The 21,482-nt window shown below is 50.2% G+C and overlaps 1 protein-coding gene across 2 annotated transcripts in view; it reads right to left on the bottom strand.

Annotated features, from left to right (window-relative positions):
• Positions 1 to 1,079: 1,079 nt before the first annotated feature.
• ABCC6 (ATP binding cassette subfamily C member 6) overlaps positions 1,080 to 21,482 on the bottom strand; it is an 81,501-nt gene continuing 61,098 nt past the window's right edge. For both annotated transcript variants that reach the window (XM_063699507.1, XM_063699506.1), the window contains 10 exons: positions 21,275 to 21,482; positions 17,267 to 17,577; positions 14,634 to 14,833; positions 13,073 to 13,199; positions 10,987 to 11,088; positions 9,186 to 9,332; positions 6,387 to 6,545; positions 6,142 to 6,308; positions 2,090 to 2,284; positions 1,080 to 1,756 (listed from right to left, as the gene is read on the bottom strand). In XM_063699507.1, coding sequence (XP_063555577.1) covers positions 1,648 to 1,756; positions 2,090 to 2,284; positions 6,142 to 6,308; positions 6,387 to 6,545; positions 9,186 to 9,332; positions 10,987 to 11,088; positions 13,073 to 13,199; positions 14,634 to 14,833; positions 17,267 to 17,577; positions 21,275 to 21,482 — 1,725 coding nt within the window. In that variant the 3' untranslated portion in view covers positions 1,080 to 1,647. The remainder of the gene's footprint in view (positions 1,757 to 2,089; positions 2,285 to 6,141; positions 6,309 to 6,386; positions 6,546 to 9,185; positions 9,333 to 10,986; positions 11,089 to 13,072; positions 13,200 to 14,633; positions 14,834 to 17,266; positions 17,578 to 21,274) is intronic.

The following is a 21,482-nucleotide window of genomic DNA, read 5'->3' on the forward strand; positions in this document are numbered from 1 at the left end:
CCACATATAGGAAATGAACCCGCCAGGCACAGTATCTCACACCTGTAATCCCAGCACTTTGGGAAGCTAAGGCCAGTGGATCACCTGAGGTCAGGAGTTTGAGACCAGCCTGGCCAACATGGTGAAACCCCGTCTCTACTAAAAATACAAAAATTAGCTGGGCGTGGTGGTGGGCGCCTGTAATCCCAGCTGCTCCAGAGGCTGAGGTGGGAGAATCGCTTGAGCCTGGGAGGTGGAGGTTGCAGTGAGTCAAGATTGCGCCCCTGCACTCCGGCTTGGGTGACAGAGTGAGACTTTGTCTCGGACAAAAAAAAAAAAAAAAAAAAAAAGAACCAAGTCCTTGGGCAAATTCTCCCATTGAGGGCTGTGAAGTCTTGGCTCCTCTGTTGTTTTGGAAACTGAACTTGCATATTTGACTTTCTCATGCGTGGAGAGGACCCATGCTTGCATGGGGGGGGGCACCTGGTTTTTGTGTCCTTGGAGCTCATCTCTGGTGGGGGAGGAGGAGCAGCAGGAGATGCGAGGGCTGTAGTTCTCAGTCCTGGCCGCACATTGGAATCCTATGGGGGAGCTTTAAAATTATATACCAAACTCGGCCAGGCGCAGTAACTCATGCCTGTTATCCCAGCACTTTGGGAGGCCGAGGATGGTGGATCACATGAGGCCAGGAGTTCAAGACCAGCCTGGCCAATATGCTGAAACCTCGTATCTACTAAAAATTACACAAGTTAGCCAGGCATGGTGGCGCACGCCTGTAATCCCAGCTGCACGGGAGGCTGAGGCAGGAGAATTGCTTGAACCCAGGATGTGGAGGTTGCAGTGAGCTGAGATTGTGCCACTGTGCTCCAGCCTGAGCAACAGAGTGAGACTCTGTCTCAAAAAAAAAAAAAAAAAAAAAAATACACACACACACACAACTGGAGAACAGAGCATGGTCACTGGGGGCAGGAGTGAGAGTGATGGGTGTGGTCGGAAAATGGTGGTGGCTATTCCGTATCCTCACCCTGGTGTGGATTCATGAGCCTACATGTGTGATAAAACTGCATGGGACAAAATAAACACACACACACACACAGGAGTACAGGTAAAATGGGAAATCGAGCAAGATTGTTGTGTCAACGTCAATACCCTGGCTGTGATGCTCTATACTAGAGTTTTGCAAGATGTTACCATTGGGAGAAATGGGGTAGCAAGTACACGAATCTCTCTATATTATTGTTTCTTTAACTGCATGTGAGTCTGGGATTATCCCAAAATAAAAGTGTTAATTTGTAAAAAGTACACACAGCATGGCAGTTCCCAGCCTCAGGGATTCTGATTTAAGGGTCTAGCGGGGAGCCTGGGCATGTGCTTGAGGTCCCCAGGTGAGTCCAGAGTACAGCGGGGCTGAGAGTTGCCGTTGACATTGGCTGCAGGGTGGACAGGGCGACATGGGCCCTGCCCGGGCAGACCTGTGTATTGCTAGGTCCTTCCGGCTCTGATGCTCTGTGATAATCGGCCACTTTCTCTGCCATTTTCCTCCCAGAGAGCAAACACGGGTCTAGACTCAACATCGTGTGGAGCTATTGATGACCACGGGTCACTTCCATCTCCAGCACTGCAGGCTCCGTGGGCTGGTCCAACTGGGGTATGGTTGAGGGTCCTGGCTCAGACGAGGCCTGACTCCCGGGCCAGTCTGTAAAACAGGCCCTTCTGGGCCAGCAGCTGGGCCGGGCTGCCGCTCTCTGCCACCTGCCCCTTGTCCATGACCAGAACCCTGTGGGGAAGAGGGAGACAGAGAGGCTCTTTGGACACCAGCCCAGGCTCTCGGCAGCTGTGAGAGCCCAGTGTGTCTGCACTGTTTTCTCCATAGAAGTCCTGCTTTCCGTGCGGCTCCCTGGCCCTCACAGCTGGGTTGGAAGTGTGTGCTGGGCGCATGTCCCTGGGCAGCCTTCCCACTTGGCATGTGTTCCCGGGCATCCCTCTCGCTCTGGCCCCATTCAGGACCCTTCCAGCTCTAACCCGAAGCCCAGTGGCCCAGGACTGCCTCCGCCTCCTTCCCCCACCACTGCAGGGCTGCTGTGAGGTCAGGCCGGGGCGGGAGCCTTACCGGGCACAGTCCATCACGGAGCGCAGGCGGTGGGCGATGAGCAGCACCGTGCACTGTGCAAACCAGCTCCCGAGCATGGCCTGCATCTGCAGCTCCGTGCCAGGGTCCACGGCAGCCGTAGCCTCGTCCAGGATGAGGATCTGGGTCTTCCGGAGAAGGGCACGTGCCAGACACAGGAGCTGTTTCTGGCCCACGCTGGGAACGATTGGGACAATTAGGTGAGATGTGCGTTTGTCAGCACATGGTGATGTGTGGGTGTGCCCAGAAACAGGTCCCTGAAACAGTGCAGGAGTGAGGTGCCTGTGTTCAGGCATCCCCACACATGGGGTCTGGGGTCTGGGGTCTGCAGAACTGATAGGAAGCCTGTTCCTGCCATCTTTGAGCAGGCTGACTGTAGGCAGGTCATTCAAACCCTTTGTGCCTCAGTTTCCCCACCTGTGAAATGGCTATTTTCTTTTTTCTGTTTATGGCTCTTTTTCTTTTTTTCTTCTTCTTTTTTCTTTTTTTTTTTTTCGAGACGGAATCTTGCTCTGCCACCCAGGCTGGCATGCAACGGCGCAATCTCAGCTCGCTGCAACCTCTGCCTCCCGGTTCAAGCAATTTTCCTGCCTCAGCCTCCCAAGTAGCTGGAATTACAGTCATGCGCCACCATGCCTGGCTTTTGTATTTTTAAAGTAGAGATGGGGTTTCACCATTTTGGTCCAACTTGTTTCAAACTCTCAGGTGATCCACCCACCTCAGCCTCCCAAAGTGCTGGGATTACAGGCATGAGCCACTGCGCCCCAGTAGTTCTATTTCTAGTTTTTTGAGAAATCATCATACTATTTTCCATAGTGACTATACTAATTTATATTTCCCCCAACAGCGAAAGCACAGCTTTCACTTCAGTCATGCCCTTGCAAACAAACCTACAATGACTCACTGCTGCTTCAAGAATCAAATCTACAGTCTTCCTAAGACATTCAAGGCTGGTGTCATGTGGGCCTTAAATACAGATGTGTACCACACCTGGGTGGGATTCCAGGCGTGATCCACCGTGCCTGGCCTGTTTATGGCTATTTCCAATTCTATTTCTAGTTTCCACCTTGTGCCGAACACATTCTAAGTGCTTGTATATATTCACTCAATCCTCATAATGTCCACCAAGGTAGATATTATTGTTCTCCTCTTTTGAGAGAAGAGGACACAGATACAGAGAAGCTCAGTGGCTTGACCAAGGTCTCAAGGCTAGTGGTGGGTCCATAGTTTGAACCCAAGTCCTCTGACCCCAGAGTCTGTGCTCCTAATGGATCCATCCTCACTGAATTGTGACGACATGGCACATAAAAGTGTGTGGGTGGTGGGGCACGGGGGCTCACGCCTGTAATCCCAGCACTTTGGGAGGCTGAGGTGGGCGGATCATGAGATCAGGCGGTCGAGACCATCCTGGCTAACATGGTGAAACCCTGTATGTACTAAAAATACAAAAAATTAGCCGGGCGTGGTGGCGGGCGCTTGTAGTCCCAGGTACTCAGGAGGCTGAGGCAGAAGAATGGTGTGAACCCAGGAGGCAGAGCTTGCAGTGAGCCGAGATCACGCCACTGCACTCCAGCCTGGGCGACAGAGCAAGACTCTGTCTCAAAAAAAAAAAAAAAAAAAATTGTGTGGGCTTGTCACAGAATAAGCCCTTGGCACGAAGTAGCACCCTTCGTGGAGGGTGGAGGAGTTGAGATTCCAGGTTGTGAGCCCAGTGAGCCCCTGACCCAGGTGGGAACTGGCCCCTGGGGCCCCAGCATGGCTGTCTTGCACAGTAAGCCCTTCCATGAAACAGCATCCTTTTACATGATCAGAACCTATTATGGTCATGCAGGCGTTAGAGTGCCTGGGTCTTGTCCCATCCTCACTACTTTTAAGCTGTGTGACCCCAGGCAAGCCCCAGGCCTCCAATTCCAACTCTGTGAAATGATGTTATCAGGAGTGTGACTCAGGACTAAAATGAGTATTTACTCTTTGCTCTATGCCTGCCACTGTTTCAACAACTTTGTGCATATAATTCAATCCTTGCAAGGTAGGTAGGTGCTATTATTCCCACCTTACAGATGAGGAAACTGAGGCACAGAAGATAAGTTGCCTAAGATCCTACAGCTAGTAAGTGGCAGGGCGGGGCGGGGGTGAGGGTGTGGTGTGGGGGGCCTGGACTTGAGCCCAGGCAGTCTGTCACCTGTTTATACTCTTACCCACCAAGCAACGCTGCCTCTCTAGTGCTGGAAATTATTGCCTACCACAAGCCCTTCGGACACCCTCAGGGTCAGAGGGGTTTATAAATCCAGAACACCTTAGGTTTTTTTTGTTTTCTTTGAGACGGAGTCTCACTCTGTCACCCAGGCTGGAGTGCAGTGGCACAATCTCGGCTCACTGAAACCTCTGCCTCCTGGGTTCCAGCGATTCTCCTGTCTCAGTGTCTTAGCCTCCCACGTAACTGGGATTACAGGCACCTGCCGCCACGCCCAGCTAATTTTTGTATTTTTAGTATAGACGGGGCTTCACCATATTGGTCAGGCTGGTCTTGAACTCCTGACCTCAGGTGATCCACCCGCCTCGGCTTCCCATAGTGCTAGGATTACAGGCATGAGCCACCGCGCCCAGCCACTTTGGTTTTTTTAAAGGCGTATACCTATACACCTATGTTCATAGTGGCATTATTCAAAACGGCCAAGAGGTGGAAACAGCCTGGGTATCTACTGGCAGATAAACGGATAAGCAAAATGTGGTCTATCCATGTAGTGGAAAATTATTCGGCCTTAAAAAGGTAGAGAATCTGACACATGCTACAATGTGGATGACCCTTGAAGACATCATGCTGTGTGAAATAAGCCGGTCACGAAAGGACAGATCCTATGATTCGGCGTCTATGCAGTGTCTAGAGTAGTCACACTCAGAGAGACAGGAGAATGCTGGTGGCTGGGCGCTGGGGGAGGGGGACGAGGAGAGTTAGGGTTTCATGGGTACAGAGTTGTAGTTTGTTGTGTAACAGTGTGAATGTACCTAACACTACAGAAGCTATACACTGAAAAATGGGTGAGATGGGCCCGGCGTGGCTGCTCACACCTGTAATCCCAGCACTTTGGGAGGCCTACGCAAGTTCGACTGTAGCCTGGGCAACATGGTGAAACCCTGTCTCTGCAAAAAATAAAAAGATTAGCTGGCCGTGGTGGCTCACACCTGTAACCCCAGCTACTCGGGAGGCTGAGATGGGAGGAATGCTTGAGCCTGGGAGGTGGAGGTTGCAGCGAGCCTTGACCTCACCACTGCACTCTAGCCTGGGTGACAGAGCCAGACCCTGTCTCCAAAAAAAAAAAAAAAAAAAAAAAAAAAGGTTGAGATAGTAAATTTTATGTGTATCTTTCCACACAACTTTTTGTTGTTGAGACGAAGCCCAGGCTGGAGTGCAGTGGTGCAATATCGGCTCACTGCAACCTTCGCCTCCCTGGCTCAAGCGTTCTTCCCACCTCAGCCTCCCAAGTAACTAGGACTACAGGTGCATGCCACCATACCTGGCTAATACTGTTGTCCACAGAGATAGGGTCTTGCTATGTTGCCCAGACTAGTCTCGAACTCCTGGGCTCAAGCAATCCTCCTCTCTCAGCCTCCTGAAGTGCTGGGATTACAGGCATGAGCCACTGTGCCCAGTCCACACTTGACATTTACCAAAAAAAAAAAAATCCTATATTATAGTCCCAGTGAGTGGTGAGGTTACCACCCAATATCAAACAATATTTTCATAGCAAAATAAATACTGAGCAAGAGCAATAAAGGCTATCAGTAGCCCTGTGTCAGTTGAGGTTGGGTTTTGCCACCAAGTAAATAGAGAAGACTAACTGCTAATTTAGGGGGGAAAACCTTGGTATTCAGAGACTGTGTCAGAGCTTGGAATTGTAGATAAGAGACGTGGTTATTAATGTAACAGAGTGATAATCCTATCAGGGGAGGCATTTCCTGAAGGCCCTTGGGGAGGGCATGGCCATCCCCTCCTCTCCCACCTGCAGGTCCCAGCCATGGTGGGACGACCATACCTCAGGTCCTCGCCTCGGTCAGCACACTTGTACTGCAGCTGGCCGGGCAGGCTGGCCACCAAGGCTTTGAGCTGCACCGTCTCCAGGGCTGCCCAGATAGCCTCGTCCGAGTGCTCCTGCAGCAGGTCGAGGTTCATCCGCAGAGAGCCAGGGAACAGGATGGGGTCCTGGTGGGGAGGGGTGGTGGGTCAGAGCCGGGTCCCACCATGCCTCCCATCTTTGCCCACCCCCTCCAGCAGCCTCACCTGGGGGATGATGCTGATCCTGGAGCGCAGTGTGTGCAGCCCCACGTGGGCAATGGGGACCCCGTCGATCCAGATCCCACCCTCAGCTGCCTCCTGGAGCCGCAGCAGCCCACTGGCCAGGGAGGACTTCCCTGCCCCGGTCCTGCCAACGATGCCCACCTGCCCGGGGTTGGGAGGAAAGGCCTGGTCTGACTAGAGGGTTTGTGGGCATTTATTGGGGAGATCTTTCTGCTGTACCCGAGATCTGTCTATCAATTCCTCATTGTGTAAAGGTCCACCTTCCATCTCCCTTTCCATCTGTCTACCTTTCTATGTATCCACCCATCAATCCATCCAGTCTTCCATGTGTGTTCTTCTCTATCTTTCCCTTACCCTGATATCTCTCTCCCATCTTTCTCCCCGCCCTTCCTTTAGTTCCTCCATCTTTCCTCATCCTTCTATTTATACCTCTCCATCAACTCTCATCTTTTTCTACCCCATCCCATCCATCTGTCTGTCCGTCCATCCATCTATCCATCCATCCCTTATCCTTTTTTCCACCCCATCCCGCCATCCATCCATCCATCCATTATCCATCCTCAATCCCATCCCTCCATCTCTCATTCTTCCACCCCATTCCATTCATGCATCCATTCATCTATCCATCTCTCATTTCTTCTTCCCTATTCATCCATCAATTCACTAATCCTTTCATTAATTTATTTTTTCTCCCATCCATCCATCCAGTCCATCCTTCCCTCATCCATCCTTCCATTCATCCTCCATCTTATCCATGTGTCCATTCTGTTATCCATCTCCCATTCTGTTATCCACCCTCCATCCTTATCTCTCTTGCTACTATTGCATCCTCAGTGTCTGACACATGGTGTGGGTTCAACATTATTTGTTTAATTAATGATGGAAACATGTGGGTCACCCCACTGTATGCCAAGTACATGTTTAGGCACCGGAAGTATAGAAATTAAAGAGTCCTTGCTCCAGTGTGCCCATCATCCGGTCTAGGAAACAGTGCAATTGAGTAAATGTAATACAGTGTGATGAACAATGCTTTATTTATTTATTTATTTTTGAGATAAAGTCTTGCTCTGTTGCCCAGGCTGGAGTGCAGTGGTGCGATCTCAGCTCACTGCAACCTCCACCTCCCAGGTTCAAGCAATTCTCCTGCCTCAGCCTCCCTAGTAGCTGGGACTACAGGTGCCTGTCACCACGCTCGGCTAATTTTTGTATTTTTAGTAGACACGGCATTTCACCATGTTGGCCAGGCTGGTCTCAAACTTCAGGCCTCAAGTGATCTGCCCACCTTGGCCTCCTAAAGTGCTGGGATTACAGGTATAAGCCACAGCACCCAGCCAACAATGCTGTTTATTATCAAGGTCTGGACCTCTGGCAATTAAGGGAAGCAAGGCAGTGCTGCTCATGCTGCCTGGGATTTGACAGAGGTAATAAGAGAAGACCTCATGGAGGAAGGGATACTTGCATGGAAGCTTGAAGGATCAATAGGAGTTCAAGGAAGGGGAACACTCCAGGTAAACCACACCAAGTGGGTTTCCAAAACTAGAAGCTCATGGAGCTCACAGCACCATGTGCCCCCCTGGCTGAGAGGCAGCTGCTCCACAATGTTGGCTAAGCCCTGGCAGAGCAATGAATGAGAGGGGGAGGTGGGCAGGGCCTGGGCTGGGTAGAGCCTTGAATGCCAAGCTCAGGAATTCACACTTTACCCCAAGGGAAGCTGGAACTAGTAGAAGGTTTTGAGCAGGGGAATGACATGCAGTGTCATTCATGCTGATAAAGGTCACAGGATGGCTGGGCATGGTGGTTCATGCCTGTAGTCCCAGCACTTTGGGAGGCCGAGGGGGGTGATTGAGGTCAGGAGTTTGATAGCAGCCTGGCCCACATGGTGAAACCCTGTCTCTACTAAAAATACAAAAATTAGCTGGGCGTGGTGGCAGGTGCCTGTAATCCCAGCTACTCAGGAGGCTGAGGCAGGAGAATCACTTGAATCTGGGAGGAGGAGGTTGCAGTGGTCTAAGGTCACACCACTGCACTCCAGCCTGGGCAACAGAGTGAGACTCTGTCTCAAAAAAAAAAAAAAAAAAAAAATCACAGGAGAGCAGATTGGAGCTGGTGAGACAGGATCCACTGCTTATTAGGGGACAAGGAGAGGACAGGGAGGAAGCCTCTGTAGGTTCAGAGGGAGGCAGGAAAGGGATTCAGTGAAGGGGCCTGATGAGGCATCTGTGAAATGGGATAGTACTAGCACCTCACTTAGGGGTTGTTGTGAGAGTGAAAACGCAAATAATAAAAGCATTAGTAAACATTTCTGGAGCACTTTCTATGAGCTAAGCATGTTCTATGTATTAACTCAAACTTCACAACAACTCAGAGATCAGTATTACCAGTCCCAATTTACAGATGGGAAAACTGTGACTGAACTATGAAGTGATTTTCCCAACGTCTCCCAGCTGAAAGCAAATATCCCATTTGTGCAAACTGGAAAATGTACCTGGAGCATTGAACACACTGCCCAGCACATATTAGGTGCTGGGTTAATGTTAAAGGAAGAAGGAAGTCACGGAGTTGCTTCCTCACCTGGGGACACCAAGGTGGATGAGGAAGTCACCAGATGGAAGCAGGTCTGGGGAAGGTGAGGAGTTCATTTTAGGGGGTAATGGGTCTGAAAGCTAGGGGACCTGAGGTGGGGACATTGTGGAGGTAGCTGGTGCCCAGGGTTTAGGGCCTTGCCCCTGGAGTCCTTTGGCCTAAACTCCATGAAGAAGACATTGTGAGAGAACCACTCACCTTCTCTCCTGCATGGATCTTGAAGGACACGCCCTGCACAGCCAGCGGGAGCTCAGGTCGGTATCTTAGCCCAAAGTCCCGGAACTCGATCTGCCCGCCATGAGGCCAGGGGGGCTGAGCTGCACATGTGGGCAGCCTCCAGGGAGCCTGGAGCAGGAGGGGAAACTGAGTCAGAGGAGCCTTCCTCTAAGACTTCGCACAAGATGGCCCACCTCTCTCAGCTTCAGTTTTCTCTTCTGCAAAATGGACATATTTATTGCTGTTTTACAGGGTTGTTATGGAAATTCAACAAGAGAGGGCATGGACTATGTCAATGCTAAAAACAGATGGTGGTGGCTACTTTTAGTCTATTTTATTGTTATTAGCCACTGTTTATTATAAAATAATCTCTTTTTCTATAGTGGGAGCAGACATTTCTCTTTTTGTGAAAGGACATGACTGTGCAGTGGGAAGACCAATACTGCCTTTGCTATTCCCGTGACCTTGAACAGATCATTCTACCCCCTTGAGTCTTGGTTTTCCAATCTGGGAAATAGGGCTAATAAGAGCAGTGGACATGTATTGAGTGTTTGCAATGGACCAGACACTCTAGTAAATCATTTCTTTGCAGGATCTCATTTGATCCTCCCAGTAAACTCAACGCTGTTATGTTACTGTTACATTAGTGCTATGCTGCTGTTCTTATCCTTTCTTCCACCCAATCCCATCCGTCCATTGATCCCATCCATCTCTTATCCTTTTTCCACCCCATCCCACCCATCCATCCATCCATCCATCCATCTCCAATCCCATCCCTCCATCTCTCATTCTTCCATCCCATTCCATCCATTCATATGTCCATCTCTCACCATTTCTTCTACCCTATTCATCAACTAATTAATTCTTCCTTGTTCTGTTACTGTAATGTTACTGTTATGTTGCTATCACATATCATGTTGCTGTTTTGTTACCGTTGCATTGCTATGTTGCTGTTCTGTCCTTATAATGCTACTGTTATGTTGCTGGAATTTTGCCATCATGTTACTATAATGTTGCTGTTTTCTTACTGTTACATTGCCATGTTGCTATTCCGTTACTATAATTTCAGTTATTTTGCTGGAATGTTGCCATCATGTTACTATAATGTTGCTGTTTTGTTACTGTTACATTGTTATGTTGCTACTCTGTTACTCTGTTACAGTCATGTTGCTGGGATGTTGCTGTCATGTTATGATGTTGCTGTTGTGTTACTATTGCATTGCTATGTTGCTGTTTTGTTTCTATCATGTTACTAAAATGTTGCTATTATGTTACTATTACATTGCTATGTTGTGGTTGTATTGCTGGAATGTTGCCATCATGTTACTATAATGTCTCTATTATGTTACTATTACACTGCTATGTTGCTATTCTGGTACTGCAATATTGTGGTTATGTTGCTGTTACATTACTCTTACATTGCTGTTGCATTACTATCATGTTCTGGAATATTGCCATTGTGTTGCTGTTGCCATTATGTTACTATCATATTGCAGCTATGTTGCTGTTGCAATGCTGTTTCTCGTGGTTCCCTGCCACTCCCATAGGTGACCTGCTTTCCTCAAGCTCAGAAGCAAAGGAACCAAGATTTGGCCTGGCTCCAAACCTTATGCTCCTAACCACTGCTGCCACCCTGTCTGTGACTCTGACCTATAGTGGTGGGGGTTGAGTGAGGGGAGAAGAGGGTATAAACTCCAAAGCCTGTAGCAGATGTCAACAGGGACCCATTGCCCCCCTACAATATGTCCTTGCTGGGACCCCCTCCCCACCTCCCGCCCATCACCTCCTTGGGCGTCCAGGCATAGTCCTGCATCCGCTCCACTGACACGATGCTGTTCTCTAGGTCTGTCCAGTTGCGAACAACCCACTGCAGTGTCTGGGTCACCTGGTGCAAGAAAGCCTCTCTGGCTGGGTTTGGCAAGGCCACTTGAGGGCTTGCAACAGCCCCCCTGGTTTCCCAACCTTTTCTGGGAGGCCAGACCCAGGGGAGTAAAGAGGGGAGGCAGGAATGGGGCAGTCTGAGGACCTGGGCCCAGGGGATTGGGATTTGGATACAACCAACAGGTCCCTCTCTTCCTTCAGTAGAACCAGAGCATGCAGAGCAAAAAGAAGCCCTCAGACATCAGCTTGTACAAACTGGCTTGATGCAGGTGAGTAGCCAGGATCAGAGAGGGTGTGTGGCCCTCCCAAGGACACCCAGCAGGACCCAGGCCCACTGATTCCATTCTGACAGCTTCCTCGCAGCGACTGGGTGGCCACCAATTTCCCATGACACTTAGAACCACTCCAAGCTCCTCCCTATGAGCCATTAGCTGCTCTAGCCCTGCCATCCCATCCCCAACCTTGTCTCCCAGCACCCCTGCCTTCACCCACCCTCTCCAGCCACACCCGCCTTCTTGCTGTTCCTCTAACACACCAGGGATGAACCTTCAACTCCCAGGCCTTTTCTTCCTGCTGTTACCTCACTTCCTCCTAAGTCACCTCCCCAGAGAGGCCTTTCTGGATGCAGTAGGAAAGTGCCCCCACTGCCACCCAACATGCTCCAGCCTCTTACTTCATCCTTAAGCTTAGCAGCCTTGACTGTAAAATGAGGATAATAACAGTGCCTCTCTGACGGGGTTGAGGGCAGTATTAAGTGAGTTAATATTTATAAAATTCTTGTGCACAGTGGCTCATGCCTATAATCCCAGCTTTTTGGAAGTCTAAGCTGGAAGATTGTTTGAACCCAGGAGTTGGAGGCTGCAGTGAGCTGTGATCACACCACTGCACTCCAGTCTAGGCGAAAGAGTGAGACCTTGTCTCAAAACAAAACAGCTGGGGATGGTGGCTCACACCTATAATCTCAGCATTTTGGGAGACTGAGGCAGGCAGACCACTTGAACCTAGAGTTTGAGACCAGGTTGGGCAACATGGCAAAACTGTTGCTACCAAAAAAAAAAAAAAAAAAAAAAAAAATTACCCAGGCATGGTGGTGCACGCTTGTAGTCCCAGCTAATTGGGAAAGTGAGGTGGGAGAATCCCTTGAGCCTGGAGATGGAGGCTGAAGTGAGCCAAGATCATGCCACTGCACTCAAGCCTAGGCAACAAAATGAGATCCTGTCTCAAACAGCAACAACAACAAACCAAAACGAACAAAAATGTATAAAGCTCTTAGAATAATGCCTCCTCCATAACAAATGCTTATGAGTGTATATATATATATTTTCATAGATGTCATGAACTGAGATTACATACTGTTAACAGTTAACAAAAAGTGGCCAGGCATGGTGGCTCATGCCTATAATCCCAGCATTTTGGGAGGCTAAGGTGGGTGGATCACTTGAGCTCAGGAGTTGAACACCAGCCTAGCCAACATGGCAAAACCCCGTCTCTACTAAAAATACTAAAAATTAGCCAGGCATAGTGGCTCACACCTGTAATTCCAGCAACTTGGGAGGCTGAGGCATAAGAATCGCTTGAACCCAGGAGGCAGAGTTCGCAGTGAGCCGAGATTGCACCACTGCACTCCAGCCTGAGTAAAAGAGAGAGACTGTCTTCAAAACAAAATAAAAGTTAACAATGCACTAGAAATGTCCTCCACAGGATATGCTTTGTCTCAACTAGTCTTTATAACATCAGAAGTGGTGGGATTTCTGGCCTGTTTTTCCAAGGAGCACACTGACACTCCACAAGGAAAGAGTCTTGCCCAAGGTTGCAAGTTCACCTCAGCTGAGCGTGGCTCTTGTAGAGCTGCGTGTCCCTCCTTGGTGGAGGAACTCCACACACCATGGTGGTTTGGACACGGGGTCTTCAAAGGTCCCACTAGCAGGGGTCCGACAGTCTCTGCCTCTGTCTGTCCCTCAAGCCCAGTTTGGGGGTGTGGGGAGTACCTGGAGGGCAGCAGAGACAGAGAAGCCCACAAGGCCAGCACTGAGGTGGGCTTTGCTCAGCACAGCACACGTGGCAGCTGCAAACACCAGGCCATTCCCCAGGAGCTCCACATTGGCCGCAAGCCACCTGCAAAGGGAGGGGATAGCAGGGTGAGGGGGTACTCTCATCTGCAGGGAGATGCTTCTCTGGGCACAAGGACTGGTCATCACACCAGCTTTGTACACACAGGGGTCCCAGCAATGGCCTCCACATGCAACCCAGGCTCAGGGCGTAGAGAAAGATGACACTGTCCTGTCTCAACTGAGCCCATCTTAGGGTCTGGGGTACACTCGGTGTTCCAAAGAGCTTCCCTGTGTGACTGCTTTTCTGTCCCTGGAATTTGCCAAGCCATGTCCACCTGCCATTCCCCTGGCCTGAACCGTGGCCTCCATGGTTTGGCTCTGTGTCCCCACCCAAATCTCATCTCGAATTGTAATCCCCACGTGTGGAGGGAGGGATCTGGTGGGAGGTGACTGGATCATGGGGGCAGTTTTCCCCATATTGTTCTCGTGATAGTGAGTGAGTTCTCACAAGATCATATGGCGTAAAAGGATGCGGCAATTCCCACCTCATGCTCTCTCTCTCCTGCCACCATGTAAGACGTGCCTTGCTTCCCTTTCCACCATGATTGTAAGTTTCCTGAGGCCTCCCCAGCCACGTGGAACTGTGAGTCAATTAAACCTTCGTTTCTTTATAAATTACCCAGTCTCAGGTAGTTCTTTTTAGCAGTGTGAAGATGGACTAATACACAGCCCCAGCTGGCTGGGGACCTGAGATGAAAGGAAAAAGGACTTCACATGTATTGAGCACCTAGCGTGTACTCGACCCTCTCCACACTCTGGTACCAGACTGCTTGGATTCAAATCCTGGCTCTGCCAGCATTAGCTGTGTGACCTTGGACAAGTTTCTAAACCTCTCTGTGCCTCGGATTTATCATCTATAGAAGAGTTTCTTCCTGGTGAAGCTGTTAGCAGAATTAAATAAATTAATCTACATAGATTGCTCAGAACAGTGCCAGGCATGCAGTAAGCATGTTACAGGTCTTACCTATGAGTGTCTGTATTTAATCCTCATATCCACTCCATGAGCACGATCCCAGTTTGACAAATGTGGCTCAGAGAGGTTATGTAACTTGCCTGAAATCAACCAGCTGGTAAGTGGCAGAGCTGGGATTTGAACCTGTGTCTATTTGTGCTTAAAGCTTGTGTTCTTGTTCTTGCTTAGTACCTAAAGATGGCTGAGGATGCTTATATGGCTGCTTTATCACCAAGGCAAAAGAGGTTGATCCAGTTGCCTGGCAACAGAAGCTTCTTCCTGTACCCCCCGCCCACCTGCTGTTGAGAATCTCTCGGTCCTGTTCCATCTGCCCACGGTGAGAACCGATAGACCGCCTGTGGGATCTAGCCTCAACTATGTCCCTGACTCTCTGGGTGACCTCTCTACCATACAATATGACCTCAGGTCTCACCCTCTAAGGATATGGATGAATTGCAAGGTCTTCTCTGCCCTGGCTCTTCCTACCTGTCAGCCACCAGTCGCGGGAAACTGATCCTCTGGCTTTCATCTACGCGAGCATTGTTCTGAGCCACAAAGGGGGCCTGGGTTCGGAATGCCCGGACCACTGTGCTGCCCTGGAACGTCTCAGCCATGTGGGAGCAGACAGACGAGTAGCTGGCTGACTCCAAGCGTCTCAGCTGGCATGAGCTAACCACATACAGGCTCTGAGAAGGATGGATGAGAGAGGGGAGAGGAGAAGCCACAGACATAGAGAGGTAGTTTCCAGAAGCACAGAGAGCCCCAAGTACAGGATTCCAGACCAGGATCTGTTAACAGCTTACTGTGTGACCTTGGGCTAGTTGCTTGCCCTTTCTGGGTTCTCATTTCCTTACAGAATCAGAGTTCTATGGTTTTTTTGAAAATCACCTGGGGAGCTTCAAAAACCTCTAATGCCCCACCCCAGAATGACTGAATCAGAATCTCTGGAAATGTCACCTTGACTTTGGTGCTGTTTAAATAGCCTTCCAGATGATTCTAAGGGACAGCCAGGGTTGAGAAACCACCAATTTAGTTTAAGTGTCTCACTTCCCAGCACTGAGGCCGACTACTTCATTTAGGGCTGGTCATTGGGAGAACAAAACTGTAAGGGGCAATGAAGGCAGTTGGCCAAGTCAGTTTCACTCATGTAACCCAAGGGTTACATGCCAGGTGATGTGCAGAAAATATTCGTTATTTGGTTTGCAGCTGCAGGTTGGGTGCAGCTGGCAGACAGGCAGGCAGGGAGGAACTGAATTTGCTGAACACCCAGCTGTATGTGCCAGGCTTTTCACACAGTGTCTCATTCATTGCAGAGTGAGCATTCGCGTCATTCATCAGTTAGTGGTGAGAACATCCAAGGCTCGGGGGATTCAGCAGCTGTCCTGAGTGCCACAGTAAGTGATAGAGCCTGGATTTAAACCCATCTTTGCTTGACTCTAAAGCTTGAGACAGAAACAGCCCATCCTCGGAGTCAAGTGAACTTAGAGAAGACCTAGGACAATTGTCGGGGACAGTGGTAGCCATGGGTTTTGTTGTCTGTTTTTTGAGATGGAGTCTCACTCTGTCACCCAGGCTGGAGTGCAGTGGTGCAATCTCAGCTCGCTGCAACCTCTGCCTCCCGGGCTCAAGCAATCCTCCCACCTCATCCTCCCAAGAAGCTGGGATTACAAGCATGCGCCACCACACTGGCTAAATTTTTGTATTTTTAGTAGACGGAGTTTCACCATGTTGACCAGGCTGGTCTCGAACTCCTGACCTCAAGTGATCTGCCCACCTCAGCCTCCCAAAGTGCTGTGATTAGATGTGTGAGCCACCATGCCTAGCCCTAGCCATGGTTTTTATCTGACTACCATGTTTTCTACTTCTGGTTTCCTGTGGGAAGGGGCTGGGTTGGGGTGCTGTCAATCGTGGGACCTGATCAGAGAGGTGGTCACATGATGCAGCCTAGTGTATCAGAGTCTACTATCCATTCAGTTACTGTGACGAGTTCAGAGATGGACACATGATCCACAAAGGGCCAATCAGAACCTTCCCTGGGATTAATATATGACTACTGAGCTGAAGAAACGTTTTTTGCATGTTGAGTTGCTAAGGTGAGATGATATGATAGCTAGTGGCCATCAGACCTGCCCTGGAAAGAGAGCGTGTGCAAAATTAGGCCAAACAGAAGTAAGCCAGTGGTTCCTAAACATTTGTGTACATCAGAATTACTTGGAGGGTTAATTAAAACCTAGATTCATGGGCCGACCCACATAGTATCTGAGGCAGTAGTCCTGGGCTGGGGCCTAAGAATGTACATTGCCAACTAGTCCCCAGGTGATACTACTGCTGGTTCTGGGGCCACACTTTGAGAAGCACTGAGTGAAGATATGGAGGGAGTCACTGTGTCCTGATGACAACTGGGCCCATGCCCCCGAGGAAATATAAGCCATTAAATTCTATTCTTTTGGTTAAGCTAATTTTAGTTGGTCGCTGGTCCCAGCAATTGAAAGAATCTAGCTTAATATAATAGCGTTTGAGACCTAGCAATGCCTTTTTGGCTTCCAGATAATTGGAGAGGAAGAATTACAGCAGGATAAAAACATTACGCGTGAAAGGCTCTGACCCTTAATATTTAACTGTGCCGTGAGGCACAGTGGCTCATGCCCTGTAATCCCAGAACTTTGGGAGGCCAAGGTGGGAGGATCACTTGGGGCCAGGAATTCGAGACCAGCCTGGGCAACACAGGAAGACACTTGTCCTACAAAAATAAATTTAAAAATTAGCCAGTCATGGTGGCACGTGCCTGTAGTCCCAGCTACTTGAGAGGCTGAGGTAGGAGGATCACTTGAGCCCAGGAGTTCAAGGCTGCAGGGAGCTATGATCACCTATTGCACTTCAGCCTTGGCAGGAGAGCAAGATTCCGTCTCTCTAAAAAAAAGAACTCTGATGTGAACATTTAGAGACAGACACTAGTGGAGATACCAGAAAGACTGTAGTGTCCCTGTCCCTGGGAATTCTAGGAACAGCCCCTAGATGTCCAGCTGGGTGAAACCTCATATATGGAGTCTTCCCCAGAGACGGGGGACTGGCTGAGTTGACCTCAGCTGGTCCCAGAAGCCTCCCTGACCTCTCCGTACCTGAAACCCAGCGTAGAGGAGAAACAGTGGCAGGATGGCCACAATGGCCAGTGGGGTAGCCACTGCCACCACCAGGCTGACCTCCAGGAGTCCAAAGGCATACATCAGCAGGGACCGGAGTTTGTCTGGAATGTCCACGTCAACCGTGTCTGTCTCCTTGGAGAAGCGGTTTAGCAGGTTGCCAATGGGTGTCCGCTCAAAGAAGCTGATGGGAGATCGCACCACATCCCACAGGAGCCTCTGGAAGAGCAACCTGGATGCCCGGACCCCACCTAGGAGCACCGCAGCCATGGAGGCAAACAGCCCAATGGCTGGGGAGGGAGAGGAGGTAAGAGCATGAAGGCTGGAGACCCTCAGGAACGGCCCACAGGGCCTTGCGCAGGTCTCTCCCGCTACCCCATGGTGGACATCTTATGGCTTGGCCACCCTGATTATTATATTTTTTTGAGACAGGGTCTCACTCTGTCACCCATGTTGAAGTACAGTAGCATGATGATGGCTCACTGCAGCCTTGACCTCCTGCACTCAAGCGATCCTCCCGCCTCACCCTCCGAGTAGCTGGGACCACAGGTGTACGCCACCATGCTGGCTAATTTGGGGTATTTTTTGTAGAAATGGGATCTTGCTATGCTGTCCAGGCTGGTCTCGAACTCCTGGGATCAAGTGATCTGCCTGCCTTGGCCTCCCAAAGTGCTGAGATTACAGGCATGAGCCACTGCGCCTGTACCCTGCTTGTTTCTTGATGTAATGGGTTGAAGAGTGTCCCCCAAAATTCATTTGGGATGGGTCCTAAATTCAGTGACTGCCATTTATATAAGAATACTAGAGGATACTCAGAGACACAGCAGGAGATATGAAGATGGCGACACAGATGGGAGGGCTTATCTACAAGCCAAGGAATGCCAGCGACTGCCGGCGACCACCAGAAACCAGGAGAGAAGCCTGGGGCGTATTCTCCATCAGAACCTCCACAAGGGGCCGGGCACAGTGGCTCATGCCTGTAATCCCAGCACTTTGGGAGGCCAAGGCAGGTGGATCACCTGAGGTCAGGAGTTCGAGACCAGCCTGAGCAACACGGTGAAACTCTACTAAACCCTACTCTCTACTAAAAATACAAAAATTAGCTGGGCGTGGTGGCAGGCACCTGTAGTCCTAGCTACTCAGGAGGCTGAGTCAGGAGAAACACTTGAACCCAGGAGGCAGAGGTTGCAGTGAGCCATAAGTCGAGATCGTGCTACTGCACTCCAGCCTGGGTGACAGAGCAAGACTCCGTCTCAGAAAAAAAAAAAAACAAAAAAAACCTCCACAAAGAGTTAACACTGCTGACACCTTGATTTTAGACTTCAGGCCTCAGAACTGTGACAGAACAAATTTCAATTGTGCTGGGCTCCCAAGTTTGTGGCAACTTGTTTGGCAGTAGCCCTATGAGAGAAATGTACATCCTTCCTCCCAGTGCTAATCTGTATGCCTGGGGTGGGGCTAACTTCTCCTCTGGGGTGGGGCAAGTTTCACCCATGGCCAATCCAAACCACTGCAGTTGGTTCAGGGATGAACACATAACCCAAGTCAGGCCAGTGACAGGGAGACCTGGGACTTCACTAGAACTTTTGGAAAAGTGGTACTTGGTTGTTGGAGGTAGCCAAGCTGGAGCTGTGGAATATCATCTTACTGCCAGGGGGAGCAGCTAAGCTGGACAGGAAGCTGTCACAGAGGAGGGAAATAAAGCGATTTCTTGTTTGGACCCCTACATCCAGCCATACCTGAAGCCAGAAATCTAGGGATACTGGTCCCAAGAGCCGATCAATTCTCTTGTTGCTTAAACACTTTGAATTGGAGCTGAATTTGTTTATTTTCAGACGGAGTCCTGCTCTGTCACCCAGGTTGGAGTGCAGTGGTGCAATCTCTGCTCACTGCAAACTCCACCTCCCAGGTTCAAGCGATTCTCCTTCCTCAGCCTCCCAAGTAGCTGGGATTACAAACACTGACACCATGCCTGGCTAATTTTTGTATTTTTAGCAGAGACGGGGTTTCACCATGTTGGCCAGGCTGGTCTTGAACTCCTGACCTCAAGTGATCCACCCGCCTCGGCCTCCCAAAGTGCTGGGATTACAGGCATGAGCCACCGTATCTGGCCTGGAGCTGAATTTTTTATTCTTTGTATTCGAGAGTCATAACCAATTTCTCTCTCTCAGCTCCCGTCTCTCCATCTTTAGGGGAGAGTAAGACTTGCCCTTAGCTATCAAATGAGGGATGGAAGTGGAAGGATTTTGAAAGGGCTATTAGCCACCCAAATGAGGATTTGGGTTAATTCCAGGGCTCGGCTGACTCTGAGAATCCCTAATTTCCTCTTGGTTAAGTAACCACTCGCCTTGAGTATTCCACTATACATGCAGTTGTGGTGAGTAGGTGTACAGGTTCTTAGGACTAGAAGAGTCCTCCAGTTCAGGCCTGGCGCCCCCTATTTTACAGAGGAGGTCACAGGCTCACAGCATTTTGGTGATGTGGCCAATGTCACCCAGTGAATGAGGATGAATCAACATGAAAACGAGGCAACTGTCCTTTAAAGATGAAGCCAGGCCGGGCGTGGTGGCTCATGCCTGTGATCCCAACACTTTGAGAGGTTGAGGCGGAGGATTGCCTGAGGCCCAGGAGTTTGAGACCAGCCTGGGCAACATGGCGAAACCCTGTCTCTATCAAAAACAAAAATAAGCCGGCATGGTGGCATGTGCATGTAGTCCCAGCTACTCGGGAGTCTGAGGTAGGAGGATTGCTTGAGCCCAGGAGGCAGAGGTTGCAGTGAGCCGAGTTCGTGCCACTGCATTCCAGCCTGGGTGACAAAGCCAGACCCAGTCTATATATATGTGTGTGTGTGTGTGTATAAATAAAAAGCCAAACTCACATGTGCACTCCTGTTACTCCCTTCAACCAGGCCACGTATTAAAAGGAGACGAACCAGGGGTTGGGGACAGGGTGGGCGAGGCAGGAGAAGGGTGGGTGTGGTTGCAAAAGGGCAACACGAGAGCGCCTCGGGGTGAGGGGGTTGTTCAGTATCTCAACTGTCAACCGTCGTGGTGGATGCGAGAGACTGAACAGGGGATACAACTGCACAGAGGCAAACATGCGCACACCCACGTGCAAGCAAAACTGGGGAAATCACAATGAGATCCATAGGGCCGGGTGTGGGGGCTCACACCTATAATCCCAACACTCTGGGAGGCCGAGGCGGGCAGATCATTTGAGGTCAGGAGTTTGAGACCAGCTTGGCCAACATGGTGAAACCCCATCTCTACTAAAAATACAAAAATTAACCAGGCTGCATACTTGTAATCCCAGCTTCCAGCTACTCAGGAAGCCAAGGTAGGAGAACTGCTTGAACCTCGGAGATGGGGCTTGCAGTGAGCCGAGACGGCAGCACTGCACTCCAGCCCGGGCAACAGAGCAAGACTCTGTCTCAAAATAAAATAAATAAATAAATAATTGAGATCCATGGATTGATGGGTGTCAGGATCCTTTGTGTGATACTTTACTATCAGTTTGCAAAATATCACCAATGGGAGAAACTGGGCAGACTGTACAAGGTAGCTGGCTGCCTTATTTCCTAGAACTGCATGTGAATCTACAATTATTTCAAGAAGTCTTTCCATTTTTGACGAGGAGAAGGAGTGATAGCGGTGATGCATTTGTTAGGGAGGGTCTGGCTCTGTCTGGAGGTTTGGGGGCAGGCACTGAAAGCCACCAGCAGGCAGGCCTTGCAGACGCCTTCCGCTAGTGGGGAGGGACTGGGAGAGGTTCTGAAGCTTCCAGAAAAGGAGGGATGTGCCCTGTCCTCCCCGTTCCCTCCAGCCTCATCTTAAGGACACAGATCTTTGCCTGGACCCCAGACGTTTTGCACACTGTTCCAGGGGGACAGGGTGACCCAGGGACCCAGGGAGGGGTGGGGCAAAGGAGCCCTGAGCACCCCTCGGTGGAGCTGGGAGGAGAAGGATGAGGAGGGCAGGTGAGGCGTACCTTGGAGACAGCCGAGGAGCCCGAAGATCCCGCCACGCAGGGCTGCCTGCGTCTGCTGCCCACCTACTGCAGGGTCGTCCGCCCACAGGCTCAGCCAGTAGCCCCGGCAGAAGGAGGCCACTTGCTGGCAGAGGAAGAGGAAAAGTGCGTAGAGGCAGAGGGGGGTGCCCACGGCATGCAGGTAGGCCAGGTGCACTGTGGCCTTCAC

This window comes from Gorilla gorilla, chromosome 18, assembly GCF_029281585.2.
Source record: "Gorilla gorilla gorilla isolate KB3781 chromosome 18, NHGRI_mGorGor1-v2.1_pri, whole genome shotgun sequence".
Lineage (NCBI taxonomy): Eukaryota > Metazoa > Chordata > Mammalia > Primates > Hominidae > Gorilla > Gorilla gorilla.